We start from the raw sequence: 22,325 nt of genomic DNA on the forward strand, positions 1-22,325 counted from the left end.
GGACCGGGTAAATTTACATCCCATAATATAAGATTTCAACTCTACGATGATCGCCCACGGCGCGCGGAGACTGGGGTGAGTTTCAGCGTGTAACGTTACCGTCTTCGATACTAACTGCTATTATCAACATTTGACCCACATTAGATGATTGGTATAACGCTGCCCACGGAATTATAAACGGCCCCTAGCCCATCCGGTCAACATCAGATGACGTGTAGTAACTTCTAGAAGTACGTCTAGTTGTAATTTTTTATATCGCGCTGATTGCCATAAAACTGTATTGCATCATCAATATAATGTATTTGGGGCTATAGATCACGTTCTGGAGAAAGCTGCAGAAAGAGATGAAAACATACTTATACATTAGACCATACTTTACTATGAATATGTGAATGAAAAAGTTTAACGTTGCTACACAATGAACAATACATATAGGACTTTGAATGGGCCCTAATAATGGCAATGTAGCAATAGAATTTAAAAAGTTATAGCCCTGCAAAGAAGGGGACTTTCTCCATAGACAAATAGCGCTGGCAATCTATGGTATATCATGAATTTAACCTTAGGCAACCAAAGTGTTAAGAAATCACTACACATGTGAACACAACAGCCCTGCAGAACTCTAACCCCATATGCTTGCCTGTACCTAATATGTAGAATTATTAACTGTATGCCATATGTTATGCTTTATTTTTTAGCTGCTTTTAACACCAGGCCCAGGACTTTGGCTAACAAGACTCACACATTTACATTTATGTTCATTAATGTGTGCTGTCCCTGTTCAAATAAAGTTTAAACTAAAGTAAAAGTAGTGAGGGGGATCAATGTGTCCATGTTGAAAGTATCTCGTTCTCAAGAGGGCCTGATCAATGGGTTGATGTGTGTGTGTGTGTAGCCAAGAGTAAAGACCCCTAACCCTATCAAAACAGCAGTCAAAGTGTATTATCTTCAGTGCTACGTTTGTTTACCAATGATTTGTTTACAAAGTGTTATTAGCTAAATATGAGTTCATAAATATCTCTGCGGAAGCCGGATGAATTAGACGGAAATAAAGGAAGCTGTCATACGTGTGTGTGTGACTGTGTGTAGTCCTATGAAAGAAGAGACCCAGGGCTCTCTCTCTCTCTCTCTCTCTCTCTCTCTCTCTCTCTCTCTCTCTCTCTCTCTCTCTCTCTCTCTCTCTCTCTCTCTCACCTTACAGCATAGTGTTAAACCTGTTATTCCTCTTTCCTATCAGTTTGCTCTTTTCTCTCCACTTCTCCATCCTGTCTTATATAAGTCTAACTATGAAAATGTGACCCAGGCTTCTCATCTTCTCTTCATTATCCTTCCTCTCCACCTCTTCTCCTCTGTCGCTCTTCTGATCAGACCCACTCTCTTGCATACAAAGCCCTCCCCCCTCCCCCCTCCCTCCCTCCCTCCCTCCCTCCCTCCCTCCCTCCTCCCCCTCCCTCCCTCCCTCCTCCCCTCCCCTCCCTCCCTCCTCCTCCCCCTCCCTCCCTCCCTCCCTCCTCCTCCCCCCTCCCTCCTCCTCCCTCCCTCCCTCCCTCCCTCCCCTCCTCCTCCCCCCTCCCTCCCTCCCTCCCTCCCCCCCCCTCCCTCCCTCCCTCCTCATCCCCCTCTCTCCTCCTCCCTCCCCCTCCCTCCTCCCCCCCCCTCCCTCCTCCTCCCCCCTCCCTCCTCCCCCCCCCTCCCTCCCTCCCCCCCTCCCTCCCTCCCTCCCTCCTCCCTCCCTCCCTCCTCCTCCTCCCTCTCCCCTCCCTCCTCCTCCCTCCCCCCTCCCTCCCTCCCTCCACCTCCCCTCCCTCCCCTCCTCCCTCCCTCCCTCCTCCCTCCTCCTCCCTCCCCCCTCCCCTCCCCCTCCTCCTCCTCCCTCCCTCCTCCTCCTCCTCCTCCCTCCCAGACATGAGGAGTCCAGACATCAGATGCTGTAGAGTGTTCAGACATGGAGAGAGAATACAGTTTACATTCCAGAGAAACGGCTTGAAAGGGACATTAAGATAAAGAAACATTTGCAGAGACAATAGTTCGACCTTCAAGCTACATGAGGGGGGGGGGGGGGGTTCCATTTACATAACAGCTTTTATCCAAGGAGGTGGAGGAGGAGCGGGGGGGGGGGTCAGTGATGGAGGACTTCCATTGAGCTGCAACGTCAAGGAGGACATGTCATTGATGTTATGTACAGTGATCCAGGTATAAAGACACTATGTCATTGATGCCACAAACTGGATATAAAATATATAAATTAGTACTACTGAGTAATAGTGCTAATCAGATACAGAGTTATGTACAGTGATCCAGGTATAAAGACACTATGTGTTAATATGCTATCTAATATTCTATCTACAGTTCCACAGCCATTCTGATTTATTGATTGATTGAAAACTTTATTAACACATTCTGCGCCATGCAGTATGCCCATCTTATACCACTCTCTGCCAGTGCTGTAACCTATGGAGTGGCTCACCTTCTTTGCAGGGCTATAACTTTTTAAATATTATAGCTATATCGACATTACTATGGCCCATTCAACATCGGGTATCTATCGTTCCGGATGTGGGAACGTTATATTTTTCCATTCATACATTGTCGTGTTAGTACCGTCGAGAATATAAGTATGTTTTTAGACTGTATAGCAGTAATTCCTAGAATGCGCGTTATAGGCCCCGACGCGTATTATACATAATCGATTGCCGCTTCGTTCCTATACACGCTGTATAAAAAAATTCAAATGCATATGATCGCTATACATTATGCTCCATCATGCGTGAAGGAAAGGGGGGGGGGGTCGTTTATGATTCCTTGATTGTCACTAACGGCTTTCTTTAGTAAGACACCATACGTCGATCGGATAGATTGCAATGAAATAAGTGGACAATCGAGCTGGAAATAACGTTAGATTCCTCTTACCTGTGGCCGATGCGTCTGGTGAAAAAAAATTCCATTATTTGAAGTCGATCTGCTAGATCCATTTTCCATTTGTATGACGCAATAAACGCCGAGAGCATATTGATTAAGTAATACATCCACAGAGCTTTTACTAGGAAGGTCTGGAATTAAAGTATTGCTTAATTGATTAATTAATTAATAATACAAATATAATAATAAAATATAATAATAATAATAATAATAATAATAAATAATAATAAAATAATAATATAATAATAATAATAATAATAATAATAATAATAATAATAATAATAATTAAAAAGAAAGTTGTATCCCCTCCCTACTTCCCATTTCCCCACGTGGAATGCACCCGATTGGATAAATGACAAGCTGGTGCTCTAGTGCGACATCTAGTGGCTGGAAAAGGAAGATGATTCACACTTGTAGGTGGAGAGAACACGCCTCTCTCTCTCTCTCTCTCTCTCTCTCTCTCTTCTCTCTCTCTCTCTCTCTCTCTCTCTCTCTCTCTCCTCTCTCTCTCTCTCTGTGTTGCCACGTTCATAAAAGTATAAAGAGAAAAATAAACAGTGTAAACAATATAATTAACATATAACATATATAAATACATCAATTAACTAGTGTTTACTGCACTAGGATTCGCCTGTTCGAATCCAGCTCCCGGCGTTGCTATCAGCTTGGCTGGCCTCTCGCACTGATACAATTGGCTGTATCAGGGGGTGGGAAGCTGAAGGGTGGGTCCTGGGCGTTGTGGACAGCGACCCCTACAGTTCGGTCGGGGCGCCTGCTCAGCGAGGGTTGGATCTGAGGAGAGATAGTGTGGCCTCCCACACGCTACACTCTCCCCGGTGAGAACCTGCGCGGCCAGGTTGCCTGCCCCAGGCTGCACATGCGTCGGAGGAAAGCATGTGACAGTCTCCGGTCTCCCGGACCAACAGTAGGGGAAAGTACGCAACAACCAGGAAGGGTGGGATGGGAGAAAAATCGGGAAAAAGGAGGGGAAGAAAGATAAAAAAAAAAATAAAAATAAACGAGTGTTTACTGGAGCCTTGATCCCAATGCAGATGATGAGTAAATGAGGGTAACACATGTGCTGTAAAAAATAAATAAATAAATAAACAGAATTAAAGAAATGGAGACAGATTTTCGATTTCCCACATAAAATACAGGAGGGCAGACAGATGTTGTGCTCCCTTCTCTGTCTCTCTCTCCCTCACTCTCCCCCCTCTCTCTCTCTCCCCCCCTCCTCTCTCCCCATCTCTCCCTCACTCTATCTCTCTCACTCTCCCCCCTATCTCTCCCTCACTCTATCTCTCACTCCCTCACTCTCTCCCCCCTCCCTCTCTCTCCCCCCTCCTCTCTCCCTCACTCTATCTCTCACTCTCCCTCACTCTCTCCCCCCTCTCTCTCCCCCCCCTCCTTTCTCCCTCACTCTATCTCTCACTCTCCCTCACTCTCTCCCCCCTCTCTATCCTGCTCTATCTCTCTCACTCACTCTCCCTCACTTTCCCCTCTCTCTCTCTCCCTCACCCTCTCTCCCCTCTCTCTCTCTCTCTCACTCTCTCTCTCTCCCTCACTCTCCCCCGCCTCTCTCTCTCTCCCTCACTCTCTCCCCCCTCTCTCTCCCTCACTCTCTCCCCCCTCTCCCTCACTCTCTCCCTCTCTCTCTCACTCTCCCTCACTCTCTCTCCCTCACTCTCTCACTCTCTCTCTCTCTCTCTCTCTCTCCCTCACCCTCTCTCCCTCACTCTCCCCCCGCCTCTCTCTCTCTCTCTCTCTCTCCCTCCCCTCATGAAATTAAGTATTTATATATTCAGTCATATTTGATAGGAGCGTTGACCTGGATCCTCTTACAACTCTTTGGGCTTCTGTCTGAAATGAGAACATCCAGGGACATGTGACTGTAGTGGCTTCTCCTCTCTCCTCCTTCTCTCTCCTCTCCTCTCTCCTCCTTCTCTCTCCTCCTCTCCTCTTTTCTCCTCTCTTCTCTTTTCTCATCTTCCTCCTTTCCTCCTCCTTTCTTCTCTTTTCTCATCTTCTCCTCTCCTCCTTCTCTCTCCTCGTGTCTCTTCTCTTCTCTCTCCTCGTTTCTCCTCTCGCCTCTCCTCCTCTCTTCTCTTCTCCTCTCTCTTCTCCTCTCTCCTCCTCTCTTCTCTTCTCCTCTCTCTTCTATTCTCTCGTCTCTTCTCCTCTCCTCTCTCTTCTCTTCTCTCTTCTCTTCTCCTCTCTTCTCTCCTCTCCTCTCTTCTCCTCTCTCCTCCTCTCCTCTCTTCTCTTCTCTCTTCTTTCTCCTCTCTTCTCCTCTCTCTTCTCTCTTCTCCTCTCCTCTCTTCTCTCTTCTCCTCTCTTCTCTTCTCTCCTCTCCTCTCTTCTCCTCTCCTCTCCTCTCCTCTCTTCTCTTCTCCTCTCTCTCCTCTCTTCTCTCCTCTCTTCTCCTCTCCTCTCCTATCTTCTCTTCTCCTCTCTCTTCTCTCCTCTCTTCTCTTCTCTTCTCTCCTCTCCTCTCTTCTTCTCTCTTCTCCTCTCCTCTCTTCTCTCTTCTCCTCTCTTCTCTTCTCTCCTCTCTTCTCTCCTCTCTTCTCTTCTCTCTTCTCCTCTCTTCTCTTCTCTCTCCTCTCTTCTCTTCTCTCTTCTCTCCTCTCTTCTCTCTCCTCTCTCCTCTCTCCTCTCTTCTCTCTTCTCTCTTCTCCTCTCCTCTCTTCTCTCTTCTCTCTTCTCCTCTCCTCTCCTCTCCTCTCTCTTCTCCTCTCTTCTCTTCTCTCTCCTCTCTTCTCTCCTCTTCTCTCTTCTTCTCTCTCCTCTCTTCTCCTCTCTCCTCTTCTCTCTTCTCTCTCCTCTCTCCTCTCTTCTCTCCTCTCCTCTCTTCTCTCTTCTCTCTCTTCTCTCTCTTCTCTCTCCTCTCTTCTCTCTTCTCTCCTCTCCTCTCTCCTCTCTCTTAGCTAGATGTTTAATATTGCTGGTGGAAGCATGTCTCCTCGCCTTCACACTGAAGCTGGAACCATCTCCACCTTCTCGTTGAAAGGATCTCCAGGGTGATGATGATGTAAAGCTCACGCTGCCTGTGTGTCTCCTCGTGTGTCTGGCAGGAACATCGGCAGCCACCTGGTCATCACCAAGAGCGTGGACGCCTGCTTCGGGACGGGCAGCCACGTCAGCTCCCTGGAGCACGTCCAGGCGCAGCTCACCCTGTCCTACAACCGCAGAGGGAACCTGGCCATCCACCTCATCAGCCCCCTGGGCACCCACTCTACCCTGCTGGCCCCCAGGTAGAGACACCCACTCTACCCTGCTGGCCCCCAGGTAGAGACACACCCACTCTACCCTGCTGGCCCCCAGGTAGAGACACCCATGCACTCACTCTACCCTACTGGCCCCCAGGTAGAGACACCCACTCTACCCTGCTGGCCCCCAGGTAGAGACACCCACTCTACCCTGCTGGTCCCCAGGTAGAGACACCCACTCTACCCTGCTGGCCCCCAGGTAGAGACACTCACTCTACCCTGCTGGTCCCCAGGTAGAGACACCCACTCTACCCTGCTGGCCCCCAGGTAGAGACACTCACTCTACCCTGCTGGCCCCCAGGTAGAGACACTCACTCTACCCTGCTGGTCCCCAGGTAGAGACACCCACTCTACCCTGCTGGCCCCCAGGTAGAGACACCCACTCTACCCTGCTGGCCCCCAGGTAGAGACACTCACTCTACCCTGCTGGCCCCCAGGTAGAGACACACCCACTCTACCCTGCTGGCCCCCAGGTAGAGACACACCCACTCTACCCTGCTGGCCCCCAGGTAGAGACACCCACTCTACCCTGCTGGCCCCCAGGTAGAGACACCCACTCTACCCTGCTGGCCCCCAGGTAGAGACACTCACTCTACCCTGCTGGCCCCCAGGTAGAGACACCCACTCTACCCTGCTGGCCCCCAGGTAGAGACACCCACTCTACCCTGCTGGCCCCCAGGTAGAGACACTCACTCTACCCTGCTGGTCCCCAGGTAGAGACACCCACTCTACCCTGCTGGTCCCCAGGTAGAGACACCCATGCACTCACTCTACCCTACTGGCCCCCAGGTAGAGACACCCACTCTACCCTGCTGGTCCCCAGGTAGAGACACCCACTCTACCCTGCTGGTCCCCAGGTAGAGACACTCACTCTACCCTGCTGGCCCCCAGGTAGAGACACTCACTCTACCCTGCTGGCCCCCAGGTAGAGATGCTCACTCTACCCTGCTGGTCCCCAGGTAGAGACACACACTCTACCCTGCTGGTCCCCAGGTAGAGACACCCATGCACTCACTCTACCCTACTGGCCCCCAGGTAGAGACACCCACTCTACCCTGCTGGTCCCCAGGTAGAGACACCCACTCTACCCTGCTGGTCCCCAGGTAGAGACACTCACTCTACCCTGCTGGCCCCCAGGTAGAGACACTCACTCTACCCTGCTGGCCCCCAGGTAGAGATGCTCACTCTACCCTGCTGGTCCCCAGGTAGAGACACACACTCTACCCTGCTGGCCCCCAGGTAGAGACGCTCACTCTACCCTGCTGGCCCCCAGGTAGAGACACTCACTCTACCCTGCTGGCCCCCAGGTAGAGACGCTCACTCTACCCTGCTGGCCCCCAGGTAGAGACACCCACTCTACCCTGCTGGCCCCCAGGTAGAGACACCCACTCTACCCTGCTGGTCCCCAGGTAGAGACACACACTCTACCCTGCTGGCCCCCAGGTAGAGACGCTCACTCTACCCTGCTGGCCCCCAGGTAGAGACACCCACTCTACCCTGCTGGTCCCCAGGTAGAGACACCCACTCTACCCTGCTGGTCCCCAGGTAGAGACACTCACTCTACCCTGCTGGCCCCCAGGTAGAGACACTCACTCTACCCTGCTGGTCCCCAGGTAGAGACACCCACTCTACCCTGCTGGTCCCCAGGTAGAGACACCCACTCTACCCTGCTGGTCCCCAGGTAGAGACACTCACTCTACCCTGCTGGCCCCCAGGTAGAGATGCTCACTCTACCCTGCTGGTCCCCAGGTAGAGACACACACTCTACCCTGCTGGCCCCCAGGTAGAGACGCTCACTCTACCCTGCTGGCCCCCAGGTAGAGACACTCACTCTACCCTGCTGGCCCCCAGGTAGAGACACCCACTCTACCCTGCTGGCCCCCAGGTAGAGACACTCACTCTACCCTGCTGGCCCCCAGGTAGAGACACTCACTCTACCCTGCTGGTCCCCAGGTAGAGACACCCACTCTACCCTGCTGGCCCCCAGGTAGAGACGCTCACTCTACCCTGCTGGCCCCCAGGTAGAGACACTCACTCTACCCTGCTGGCCCCCAGGTAGAGACACCCACTCTACCCTGCTGGCCCCCAGGTAGAGACACCCACTCTACCCTACTGGCCCCCAGGTAGACTCACTCACTCTACTGGCCCCCAGGTAGAGACACTCACTCTACCCTGCTGGCCCCCAGGTAGAGACACTCACTCTACCCTGCTGGCCCCCAGGTAGAGACACTCACTCTACCCTACTGGCCCCCAGGTAGAGACACTCACTCTACCCTGCTGGCCCCCAGGTATAGACACCCACTCTACCCTGCTGGCCCCCTGGTAGAGACACCCACTCTACCCTGCTGGCCCCCAGGTAGAGACACCCACTCTACCCTGCTGGTCCCCAGGTAGAGACACTCACTCTACCCTGCTGGCCCCCAGGTAGAGACACCCACTCTACCCTGCTGGCCCCCAGGTAGAGACACCCACTCTACCCTGCTGGCCCCCAGGTAGAGACACTCACTCTACCCTGCTGGCCCCCAGGTAGAGACACCCACTCTACCCTGCTGGCCCCCAGGTAGAGACACTCACGTGGAGATCACAGTAAGACCTTGTCCTCAGATCACAGTAAGACCTTGTCCTCAGATCACAGTGAGACCTTGTCCTCAGATCACAGTGAGACCTTGTCCTCAGATCACAGTAAGACCTTGTCCTCAGATCACAGTAAGACCTTGTCCTCAGATCACAGTAAGACCTTGTCCTCAGATCACAGTAAGACCTTGTCCTCAGATCACAGTAAGACCGTGTCAGATCACAGTAAGATCTTGTCCTCAGATCACAGTAAGACCTTGTCCTCAGATCTCAGTGAGACCTTGTCCTCAGATCACAGTAAGACCTTGTCCTCAGATCACAGTAAGACCTTGTCCTCAGATCACAGTAAGACCGTGTCAGATCACAGTAAGATCTTGTCCTCAGATCACAGTGAGACCTTGTCCTCAGATCACAGTGAGACCTTGTCCTCAGATCACAGTAAGACCTTGTCCTCAGATCACAGTAAGACCGTGTCCTCAGATCACAGTAAGACATTGTCCTCAGATCACAGTAAGACATTGTCCTCAGATCACAGTAAGACCTTGTCCTCAGATCACAGTGAGACCTTGTCCTCAGATCACAGTAAGACATTGTCCTCGGATCACAGTAAGACCTTGTCCTCAGATCACAGTGAGACCTTGTCCTCAGATCACAGTAAGACCTTGTCCTCAGATCACAGTAAGACATTGTCCTCAGATCACAGTAAGACCTTGTCCTCAGATCACAGTGAGACCTTGTCCTCAGATCACAGTAAGACCTTGTCCTCAGATCACAGTAAGACCTTGTCAGATCACAGTAAGACCTTGTCCTCAGATCACAGTAAGACCTTGTCCTCAGATCACAGTAAGACCTTGTCCTCAGATCACAGTAAGACCTTGTCCTCAGATCACTTGTCCTCAGATCACTTGTCCTCAGATCACAGTAAGACCTTGTCCTCAGATCACTTGTCCTCAGATCACTTGTCCTCAGATCACAGTAAGACCTTGTCCTCAGATCACAGTAAGACCTTGTCCTCAGATCACTTGTCCTCAGATCACTTGTCCTCAGATCACAGTAAGACCTTGTCCTCAGATCACAGTAAGACCTTGTCCTCAGATCACTTGTCCTCAGATCACAGTAAGACCTTGTCCTCAGATCACTTGTCCTCAGATCACTTGTCCTCAGATCACAGTAAGACCTTGTCCTCAGATCACAGTAAGACCTTGTCCTCAGATCACTTGTCCTCAGATCACTTGTTCTCAGATCACAGTAAGACCTTGTCCTCAGATCACAGTGAGACCTTGTCCTCAGATCACAGTAAGACATTGTCCTCAGATCACAGTGAGACCTTGTCCTCAGATCACAGTGAGACCTTGTCCTCAGATCACAGTAAGACATTGTCCTCAGATCACAGTGAGACCTTGTCCTCAGATCACAGTAAGACCTTGTCCTCAGATCACAGTGAGACCTTGTCCTCAGATCACAGTAAGACCTTGTCCTCAGATCACAGTAAGACCTTGTCCTCAGATCACTTGTCCTCAGATCACTTGTCCTCAGATCACAGTAAGACCTTGTCCTCAGATCACAGTGAGACCTTGTCCTCAGATCACAGTAAGACCTTGTCCTCAGATCACAGTGAGACCTTGTCCTCAGATCACAGTAAGACCTTGTCCTCAGATCACAGTAAGACCTTGTCCTCAGATCACAGTGAGACCTTGTCCTCAGATCACAGTAAGACCTTGTCCTCTCCCACAGGCCGCATGACTATTCGTCAGAGGGTTTCAACGACTGGGCCTTCATGAGCACGCACTCCTGGGACGAGGACCCCCGCGGGGAGTGGACCCTGGAGATCGAGAACGTGGCCGGGGCCAGTGACTATGGTAAAGACTCCACTGTGTGTCGTCTCCGTGTCGCCCAGTAAATATAATGTGAAGAGAATGTCTGTCGTGGTAGAAAACACCCACTAATCTGTCTGTGTGTCAGTGGGTATGATCTTGTGCTGTGAAAAAGTTAAATAAACAAATGTATCGTGTCTAGCATAGTTGTGCATGTTTGGGTGTAGTGTTTGGCACTCTGGTACAGTTAATATACCTCCAGAACAGACCTCAGATCAGCTTTGTTAAAACAGTTAATATACCTCCAGAACAGACCTTAGATCAGCTTTGTTAAAACAGTTAATATACCTCCACAACAGACCTTAGATCAGCTTTGTTAAAACAGTTAATATACCTTCAGAACTGACCTCAGATCAGCTTTGTTAAAACAGTTAATATACCTCCAGACCAGAGACCTGACCTTAGATCAGCTTTGTTTGTTAACACAGTTAGTATACCTCCAGAACAGACCTTAGATCAGCTTTGTTAAAACAGTTAATATACCTCCAGACCAGAGACCTGACCTTAGATCAGCTTTGTTTGTTAACACAGTTAATATACCTCCAGAACAGACCTTGGATCAGCTTTGTTAAAACAGTTAATATACCTCCAGAACAGACCTCAGATCAGCTTTGTTAACACAGTTAATATACCTTCAGAACAGACCTCAGATCAGCTTTGTTAAAACAGTTAATATACCTCCAGAACAGACCTCAGATCAGCTTTGTTAAAACAGTTAATATACCTCCAGAACAGACCTCAGATCAGCTTTGTTAAAACAGTTAATATACCTCCAGAACAGACCTCAGATCAGCTTTGTTAACACAGTTAATATACCTTCAGAACAGACCTCAGATCAGCTTTGTTAAAACAGTTCATATATTAGATCAGCTTTGTTAAAGGGGAACTATCTTATAAATGGCCTTTTTCAGTGTTTAGCATTGTTTCCTAGCTATGTGGACTTATATTAACATGATCTATGTCTCTAATTCTCATATTGGCGCATTCTTCCAATTCTCCTCACAATATTCACCCTCACTGAACTGAGTCATCTGAAAATGTGCTGATCTGTGATGTCAGAGAGACTCAGCTGCATGATAATGTGGCAGTTGATGTGGCAGTTGATGTGGCTAGGGTTACAGTGGTTGGAGCCCAGGCTCAAAACGGCTTAAGATCTTGAGGTAGAAAAATGCTGTTTTTGAGTACTTGATTAGAAATACAAAACAATGAATTAAAAAAAAATTACAGAGGTGTTCCATAAACTCACAGGAATTGTGTAAAAGTGCCCAAATAGTGAAAGAAATAGTAAAATAGTTCCCCTTTAAAACAGTTAATATACCTCCAGAACAGACCTCAGATCAGCTTTGTTAAAACAGTTAGTATACCTCCAGAACAGACCTCAGATCAGCTTTGTTAAAACAGTTAATATATTAGATCAGCTTTGTTAAAACAGTTAGTTATACCTAGAGCTGCCGCGGTATTGCTGTTTTCCTTACCGCACAAATTTGCAAAATATTTCCTACCGCGCGGTTATTACCGCACGCACACAAAAAATTTAAAAAAAAAAGTTTGAATGCATTTTTTTTTAGTAGTAGTCTACTCTTTATAGCATATAGCCTGCCTCTAGTCTAAATGTCTATCTTTAGAGGATGACTTTGCAGCATGAATATTGTTTGGGATTCGGCAAGCACGCATTAGTTATTGAAAGTGAAACTCTGGTCGTGCGCAGTTCACTCGGTGTCGCGGGCAGGGCTGGTTACCCCCCCCCCCCGACCCTTTCTTATTATTATTACTATAAAGTTACTACTTTATAATAAAGGCATTCGTTTTGTGGCATTAACATTATATAGTTATACGTTCAATAACATCAGCGTATTTACCGGACGATAGCAAGGCAAGCAATACTCTATTCATATCTCAGTTCCTTTCTTTGCTCAGAGCGTGCTGAGTTGTCCCATTCTGCGGTCTGTTAATAAAGTTTTCAATCAGACAAGTGTATAGAACGAAGGGCTTTTATTATAACATTCGTTGCAGACAGTAAAATCATTATGTCTCGTTTAGTACTCCTGAAGAGCGATGGTAGTCCACTCCGGCGGAGAGTTAAAGCTAACGTTATTAGCAGTGTTGTGATGAGCTGACATTCAGGACGTAAAAAACGTGTGACGCGTCTCTCTTCTGACCAATCAGTGGTCTGCAATGTTTCACGTGACTTTTCTGGTACCCAATAGGGTCGCTTGGAACCTCGATAGAGAAGTAGGGTATATCTGCAGAGCCGCAAGCCCAACGAGAGGAGGGTAATTTATTATTATTATTATAAAAAACAGCGGTGACGCGGTATTCAGCCTACTCTGCGGTGGCCGTGATGTAACAGCGATACCGCGGTAATCGCGGCAGCTCTAGTTATACCTCCAGAACAGACCTCAGATCAGCTTTGTTAAAACATTTAATATATTAGATCAGCTTTGTTAAAACAGTTAGTATACCTCCAGAACAGACCTCAGATCAGGATGGTTCTGTCAGGCAGGGCAGTGGATCACCCAGCAGCCCCTGGACTCACACCACGGTCCACACTGAACCAGAACCCACGCAGCAGTGTGGCCCACAGCCCGCCACACCCTCAGTAAGGAGTGCTTTCCTAAGGGCCCCACACCAGGGTCCACATGAGGTTCTGTTGGTCCTTCCAGAACAGATTTACACCAGAATGATTCTTGACATCAGGTTCTATTGATGTTTCCAGAACCTTCACCGCTATGTCTGTCTTTACGTTGCTGTTTATTTCAAGGAATCTTTTTTCCGTCACTTTTTTTTTATCTCTTTGCTCAGGCATTTCACTGATAGATATCTGCTACCACCTAGTGGCAAGAGGAAACATCAGGGATATCCTGACACAACTTGTATTTATTCTTACCCTGCCTACTCTTTTACACTGCCTATCAAATTCATGTGTCGGTTATTGCACTTTTTACTTCTTACTGATGACTATTTTTAAACTGAATCATTTTAAACTATTCTTATTATTTGCTATGCTCGCTCATGCCTGTATTTTTTATGTCCGTCGGTTATTGCACTTTTTAATTACTGAATAGAGAGCCTATTAGGATGCTAGATCCTAATGTGAAACACTATGCTTATGGCAGATCAATCAGCATGGATTGTCTGTAAACTTTAATACATGGCAGTTTGGTTTGTTAGAACAGACTGTAATCGTATGCTTATGGCAGATCAATCAGCATGGATTGTCTGTAAACTTTAATACATGGCAGTTTGGTTTGTTAGAACAGACTGTAATCTTCACTTGCTTATGGCAGATCAATCAGCATGGATTGTCTGTAAACTTTCACTTGCTTATGGCAGATCAATCAGCATGGATTGTCTGTAAACTTTATGCATTGTTGTCACTTGCCATATCTTACTATGCTCGCTCATGCCTGTATTTTTTATGTCCGTTCTATTTTATAATTTTTATTTTTATTTTATTTTATTTTTATTTTACTATTTTTAAATTGAATCATTTTAAACTATTTTTACTATTTGTGTTACTGAAAACTGTAAGCGGAGAGCCTATTGGGATGCTAGATCCTAATGTGAAACACTGTGATTCTACCTGTCTATCTTTTTATGCTCGCTTATGCCTGTATTTTTTACTGTTGTGAAGCACTTTGAACTGCAACCTCTGTATGAAAAGTGCTATACAAATAAAGTTATTATTATTATTATTATTTATTACTTTTCCCGTCCGGGAAGTCCAAGGATTATAAGGGATAGAAGCTACAATTACACAACCTGCCTCCAGGGGGCGCCAAAGCCTTTTCTTTTGCGAACAATTGTTTTTTATTTTTAATCATACAAAGAACATGTAGGGTCAACAGATGTATGAACAAAAACAGCAAAAATAATCGAGAACGAATTATGAGCAGATAGATAAATATATACTAACATACACATGGTATTCATATATATGTATAATACAATATACATGTAATAATTATGAGCAGGTAGATGGTGTAAATATATACTAACATACACATGGCATTCATATATTATGTATAATACAATATACAAGTGGATACTGTAACTGGGGTTGTGACGTTGAGTTGAGCTGTGATAGTGTCTCCCCGTCGTGTCTCCGGTCTCCCAGGCACCCTGACCCAGTTCACCTTGGTTCTGTACGGCACCGGTTCCGCCGCCTCCATCCCCGCTGACAAGGAGCTGCCTCAGCCCGGCAACGGCAGCTGTAAGACCGTGGACCTGCAGCAGATCTGCATCGGTGAGACGGGCCTCACTTCCTCCTGCTTTGGTCTTTAGAGCGCTGCGGAGGGCGCCCCCCCATGGTTTAGTTTAGGGATGTCCGATATTATCGGCCGATATTGGCATTAAAATGTGATATTGGAAAATATCGGTATCTGTTTTCAATTTCTTTTTTATTATTATTATTATTATAATTCTTTTTACATTTCTATAACCTTTATTTACCCAGGCAAGCAAGTAAGAACAAATTCTGATTTTATTTATTGTCAAAAGTATGCATAATGTTGTGTTACCGGTAATTCCACAACAAGAGATATGTAATGTTAATTACCTGAAATTATTCCATTTTGGGGGGGGGGGGGGGACCCTGCATATATCGGTATCGGTTGATATCGGTATCGGAAATTAAGAGTTGGACAATATCGGTATTATCGGTATCGGTAAAAAAGCCAATATCAAGCATCCCTAGTTTAGTTTACGTTTATTTGCAAAAGGGGACAGTGCATATTAATCAACATTAAAAATGTAAATACGCCAGAAGGCTAGATTTTATCTGTATAGTCCCTGGCGGCCAAGATGTTAAAAAGGGCATCAGCCTAAAGTGATAAAGCTGAATTGCACACACCCACCGTTAATGAGTTTAGCTGTGGGTGCAGCTCTGGTGTTCTTTGAGCCCGATTTGAACATTTTTTTTTTAAATTGTTCAAGCGTGTTACAGGTCTGGATACGTGTAGTAGGCATAGTGTTCCAGTACCGTGTGGCTCTAACAGAGGATGCAGACATGTGTCCAAATGCACTCTTCCTGAACAGAACCACGCAGTGCCCTTTGGCTGAGGACCTTGTGTGTCTTCTATTGTCCATTCTAAAAACAAGGCAAGCGTTGCTGTACAATTGAATGCTCTCTAGAGAAAGTAGTCTATACTTTACATTTTACATTTAGTCATTTAGCTGAAACGCTTTTATCCAAAGCGACTTACAAGTTCTGTACGACAAGTCATCAGGAAGGGCACAACTCTATCAGCTGAGTAACAATGTTCATAAAGTGTTGAGTGCTACAGTGTAGGTTAGTTTATTAGTGCATGACCGTAAGGTTAGTTAGGGTTAGAGTTTATTTTATACTTCTGGGTATTATGGCAGTGGTGATACCTGTGAGGCTTCTTTTCCAAAATGTTTACCAATCTTTCGCCGTCGACTAAAGACGCACTTCTTCAATCATTATCTAAAATAATTTTAAAAAAAATTAACTAATAAAAAAAAAAAAAACTCTAACCCTAACTAACCTTACTGTCATGCACTTGTCCTAATAAACTAACCTACACTGTAGCACTCAACACTTTGATGAACATTGTTACTCAGCTGATAGAGCTGTACCCTTCCTGATGACTTGTCGTACAGACCTTGTAAGTCGCTTTGGATAAAAGCGTTTCAGCTAAATGACTAAATGTAAATGTGCTGCTTGTTTATCTAGCGACTCAAGAACAGTTCTTCTGACCCTGTCCGTGTGTCTGTGGGTTCTCGTGCCATAGTTCCTACAGTTCTGATCCAATCTGGACAGAACTCTGCCCCCGGGTGGACGGGAGGCAGATGGCCTGAATACTTTTCTAATCTGGTCAACAACAAGTATTTTATTCTGACCTCAGCCACTTCACGATTAGTTGTTCCAGATGTTGTCGGGCAAAACTCACGTCCTAAACTTCAGTATATTATCTGCAGCTTTCAAAAAATGAGTTTTAGATCCTAACTGCGCTGAGGCGAGCGGTTTCCCCCCCGACAGGGACGGTCTTACTGTTGAGAATCAGAAGTCAGCTGTTTTCCTGAAGAAACAGCAGCAGTGAAACGAGATCAAACCGAATCACCTGTCAGCAAACTCCAGGGTGTCCTCGCCCACCGGGGGCGCTGTTTCTGAGGAGCGCCCTAGTTAGTGTCCTCACCCTGTGTCTCCTGTGTGTCTGTAGTTATCTGTCCTCACCCTGTGTGTCTGTAGTTATCTGTCCTCACCCTGTGTGTCTGTAGTTATCTGTCCTCCTGTGTGTCTGTAGTTATCTGTCGTCACCCTGTGTCTCCTGTGTGTCTGTAGTTATCTGTCCTCACCCTGTGTCTCCTGTGTGTCTGTAGTTATCTGTCCTCACCCTGTGTCTCCTGTGTGTCTGTAGTTATCTGTCCTCACCCTGTGTGTCTGTAGTTATCTGTCCTCACCCTGTGTCTCCTGTGTGTCTGTAGTTATCTGTCCTCACCCTGTGTGTCTGTAGTTATCTGTCCTCACCCTGTGTGTCTGTAGTTATCTGTCCTCACCCTGTGTGTCTGTAGTTATCTGTCCTCCTGTGTGTCTGTAGTTATCTGTCCTCACCCTGTGTGTCTGTAGTTATCTGTCCTCACCCTGTGTGTCTGTAGTTATCTGTCCTCACCCTGTGTGTCTGTAGTTATCTGTCCTCACCCTGTGTGTCTGTAGTTATCTGTCCTCACCCTGTGTGTCTGTAGTTATCTGTCTTCCTGTGTGTCTGTAGTTATCTGTCCTCCTCCTGTGTGTCTGTAGTTATCTGTCCTCACCCTGTGTGTCTGTAGTTATCTGTCCTCCTCCTGTGTGTCTGTAGTTATCTGTCCTCACCCTGTGTGTCTGTAGTTATCTGTCCTCACCCTGTGTGTCTGTAGTTATCTGTCCTCACCCTGTGTGTCTGTAGTTATCTGTCCTCACCCTGTGTCTCCTGTGTGTCTGTAGTTATCTGTCCTCACCCTGTGTGTCTGTAGTTATCTGTCCTCACCCTGTGTGTCTGTAGTTATCTGTCCTCACCCTGTGTCTCCTGTGTGTCTGTAGTTATCTGTCCTCACCCTGTGTGTCTGTAGTTATCTGTCCTCACCCTGTGTGTCTGTAGTTATCTGTCCTCACCCTGTGTGTCTGTAGTTATCTGTCCTCACCCTGTGTGTCTGTAGTTAGTGTCCTCACCCTGTGTCTCCTGTGTGTCTGTAGTTATCTGTCCTCACCCTGTGTGTCTGTAGTTAGTGTCCTCACCCTGTGTCTCCTGTGTGTCTGTAGTTATCTGTCCTCACCCTGTGTGTCTGTAGTTAGTGTCCTCAGCCTGTGTCTCCTGTGTGTCTGTAGTTATCTGTCCTCCTCCTGTGTGTCTGTAGTTATCTGTCCTCACCCTGTGTCTGTAGTTAGGGCTGGGCGATTAATCGATCGATTAATTCGAATTCATGATTTAGGATTTAAAAAAATATTTTTATTTATTTTATTTGTACCTTTTATTTGACAAAAAGTGATGTTTGGTGAAAGTTATATTTGCACTTTATTAATCCCAATAGGGAAATTCATTCTTGTTTGATGATCAAGAGGCACATTTTATTTGTTTAAAGTGAAGTTTGGTGAAAAAGCAAGTTATTGCACTATTAATCCCAATAGGGACATTCATCTTTGTTTGATCAAGAGTAACCTTTTATATATATATATATATTATATATATATTATTATAAAAAAATTAAGTGAAGATTGGTGAAAGTTAGGTTTGCACTTCAATCCCAATAGGGAAATTCATCTTGGTTTGATAATTTTTTTGTGTCAAATAAAAACAAAGCTTATTTGAATGATTTCCTTGGCGTTTATAGTTTTTAACCCTTGTGGCTCCCTAGGATTTTGACACTCACTGGGCTTAAGAGATTAAATGATCAAAGCCATATAATTTTAACTGTTTACTATTTAAAAAAAAAAATCCCATGATTAACATTAATAGCCTAATCTCAAGATATCTGTAACAAATTACAAATATTTCCGAATTTTAACCACTTAAATTCGTGTTTGTTTGATACCACGTCCGTTCTTATTGAAAAAAATATTTCTATACATTTTTGATACCACATTACAGCGTGTGTAAACTCGACAAAATCCCTGTGAATAAGAATCTGCCATTATAAAAAAGAAAGGTTGACTAATTCGGTCAGAAATAGCGGAGACGCTAAACGTTAGTAAGCGCTGATTATTACTATTATATTCTGCGGGCGAGCATTACTCAATCTCCCGGTATAATTCTGAACACAGATCGCTGTCGGCGGAGCCCTAGTGACTGTTCCGCATCGAAGCGGGGGGCCGGCTTTGGGAGCTTGTATGTCAGCCTGTGACACGCGATAGGGGAGAGGACGCGGAAGAGAGGTGGAGATGTGGTTGTTTTGTGTTGAGCGCTGTCTCACCCCCCCCCCCCACCGGAGCAGTATGGTGCCCTTCAGCCACATTCCCCAGCATAATCACCACAGCCTGCCTGCTTAGTGGCCGGCAAAGTGAGCTGTAGAGCAATTGCGCCACCGTGTGTTCTACATCGTTAACAGCATCATTAATAATTAGCTTGACCACTGACAGTGTGTAGAGAGATTGCATTTGATAATTCTATCTAGAATTGAACAAATGAGTGCAGATTAAAAAATGCCTTTTAACATGGGAGTGGAGCTGATGAAAACGGACGCCAGGCACAATGTTGTACCCCTATACTAATAACTTTTGTTTTAGAGCGTTTCAAATCATAATCTTTTGACATAATGAAAATATATGTAAAATGAAGATACGGACCCAATTTCATGAAATAATAATAAACACAGACACCGCTGTGCTCACACACACACACAAAAAAAGTCAAGAAAGTAGAAAACGGTACCAGGGAGTGACGAAATGGAGATTTTATTTTGAGGCCATATCGCCCCCAGTCCTAGTCTGTAGGCTGTCCTCACCCCGTCTCTCCCGTGTCTCCTGTCTCACCCGTCTCACCCGTCTCACCCTGTCTCACCCTGTGTCTCTCTCCTCCACAGAGTGCGTCGCCGGCCGCTACCTCTTCCAGCAGGGCTGCCTGACCTCGTGTCCCACGGGCTTCGCCGCCGGCTCCCGGCCCCGTGACTACACCCTGGGCAACGTGGTCCAGCCGGCCTCCGTGCCCACCTGCCAGCCCTGCCCGCCGCCCTGCCTGACGTGCAGCGCCCTGAGCCCGCAGGCCTGCCTCTCCTGCCCGCCCCACAGCCACCTGGACCCCGCCTCGGGCGGCACCTGCCGGCACCTCAACCAGATCCTGCGGGAGTCCCCCGGCCCCGCCCCGGCCCCCCCGCCCCGCGGGCCCCCGGGCTCCCAGCTGCCCGTGGCGGTGGCGCTGCTCAGCTGCCTGGCCATCGCGGGCGTGTTCGTGGGCGTGTTCGTGCTGCTGCAGCTGCGCTCGGGGGGCGGCGCCCGCATCAAGCTGCCCTCCTCCCTGGAGGCCGGCGGCGGGGGGGTGGGGGGCCTCCTGGCGGGGTGCCACAGGGCGGTGTCGTACCGCGGCCTGCCCACCGTGTGGGGCGAGGAGGAGGACGGGCTGAACACGGACTCTGAGGAGGACGGGGAGGCGGGCGGGGGGGGCGAGAGGACGGCCTTCATCAAGACCCAGAGTGACCTTTAACCTTCTTTAACCCCTCGCTCTCTCAGCCTGTCTCTCTCTCTTAGCCAGTCTCTCTCTCTCTCTCTCTCTCAGCCTGTCTCTCTGTCTCTCTCTCTCTCTCTCTCTCTCTCTCTCTCTCTCTCTCTCTCTCTCTCTCTCTCTCAGCCAGTCTCTCTCTCTCTCTCAGCCAGTCTCTCTCTCTCTCTCTCTCTCTCTCTCTCTCTCTCTCAGCCAGTCTCTCTCTCTCCCTCTCTCTCCCTCTCTACCTCTCTCTCTATATCTATATCTCTCTCCCTCTCTCTACCTCTATATCTCTATCTCTCTCTCTCTCTCCCTCCCTCTCCCTCTCCCTGAACATATCTAATAATGGAGACACAAACCGTACCGTACCGTACCATGCTACACCGTGGCTGTAGCCCCAGCCAGGCTGAACACAGCTGATGGAGACGAGGCGTCTCATCACAGCTTCTCTCGCCCGCCAGTCTGATCGTGATCTGCTGTGTCTGCTCGTCACCACCAGCTCTTCATCATCATCATCATCATCATCTCTTCAATATACTATAATGAATTGTCATCAATGGCTCAGCGGTGGAGGATATGTTTTTAATGCATCTCTTTATTATTGAAATTGAAATGTCTCTTTGTAGTGATTCTTCTTCTGGCCCTGCGTGTGTCATTCTTCTACGATCTGGACCTTGTTATACGTTCCTCCAGTGTTGTACACGACGTTCTGGATCCATCTTGTTTTATTTAGATTCATCATTATTATTATTATTATTATAATTATTATAATTACCACAGAGATACTTCTTTCTTTAGTCTCTTCAGCACGGAACTTTGGAAGCTTGCTGGGGAGGTTGTCACGACGATGACATCATGCGTATGAAAGTGCTCGTCCTTAATGTCCTCTACCTCTGGTTTACAGTATCATTCAGCCGTGTTTCACATGTTTATGTTTCAATTCGTTCATTAGGAACATTTACATAATGGGTTCAAAAGAACAGTGGGGGGAAAAAGGGTTTTTTTTTTTCTTCTTTTTTTCTTTTTTTTTAAGAACGTAGGCAGAATGTAAAGTTTTTTTTCTTCAAACATTAATATTTATAAAGTGTGGGGACTGTACTCCTGCAGTGTGCCGGTGACATCACCACCAACACATCTTTTCTTTTTAACCCTTTCACTGCCACACGACAGCCGGTTAACCCTTTCACTGTGACAATACAGAAGGTTAGCCCTTTACTATCACACAACCGACGGCGATGCTCCATCATTAGCATCAATGATGCTAATGATGGAGCATCGCCGTCGGTTGTGTGATAGTAAAGGGCTAACCTTCTGTCGTGTGGCAGTGAAAGGGTTAACCGGCTGTCGTGTGGCAGTGACAGGGTTAATCCTTGGTATTTGATGGTATCGTCCATAGATATATAAACACTAGATGGCTCAAGGCGGAGTCTCTCGTGTAGTTCACCGGCAGCCATCTTGCTTGAGTGGACTACTGCTTTAAGGTGATGATCTGCACAAACAAAAATACTCTTAACTCGCTGAAATCTTGACTGATTTACAAACGGTTTGGTTTATTACAAACGTTATTAACGTGGCTATGATTCCTTCTTGGAATCATTTTTTTTTTATTTATTACATGAAAGTTCATTATAAGTATGCAGTATGATAACTACATCTCTGATGTTTTTAACAAACCAAACGGTTGAAAATTGAGCATGCTATGGTTATGTCAATAGTACATGATGCACCATAGACACGCGTGTTATGAGTGGGGGTGTGCTCCACCCACGCAAGATGGCCGCCATGCGGCAACGTCGGTCTCTCTGTTGGCCAGCAGCGTTGAGTCATCTAGTGATGTATATCTATGGTATCGTTGCCCTCCTGCTTTAAATACTATTGAAGTGGGACCGTAACCCACACCGTAACCCACACTGTAACCCACGCTGTAACCACGCTGTAACCACACCGTAACCACGCTGTAACCCACACCGTAACCACGCCGTAACCATGCCGTAACCATGCCGTAACCATGCCGTAACCCACGCCGTAACCCACACCGTAACCCACACCGTAACCCA

General features: G+C 47.0%; 1 protein-coding gene across 1 annotated transcript in view; it reads left to right on the forward strand.

The window, feature by feature from the left end:
- The window catches only part of furina (furin (paired basic amino acid cleaving enzyme) a), a 173,092-nt gene extending 151,639 nt beyond the window's left edge, over positions 1 to 21,453 (forward strand). Inside the window, 4 exon segments of the mRNA XM_084307974.1 lie at positions 5,994 to 6,173; positions 10,497 to 10,621; positions 14,754 to 14,882; positions 19,652 to 21,453. Coding sequence (XP_084164100.1) covers positions 5,994 to 6,173; positions 10,497 to 10,621; positions 14,754 to 14,882; positions 19,652 to 20,268 — 1,051 coding nt within the window. The 3' untranslated portion in view covers positions 20,269 to 21,453.
- The last annotated feature ends 872 nt before the right edge of the window (positions 21,454 to 22,325 follow it).

The sequence above is a fragment of the Notolepis coatsorum genome, assembly GCF_963971535.1.
Source record: "Notolepis coatsorum genome assembly, chromosome: 2".
Taxonomy (NCBI): Eukaryota; Metazoa; Chordata; class Actinopteri; order Aulopiformes; family Paralepididae; genus Notolepis; species Notolepis coatsorum.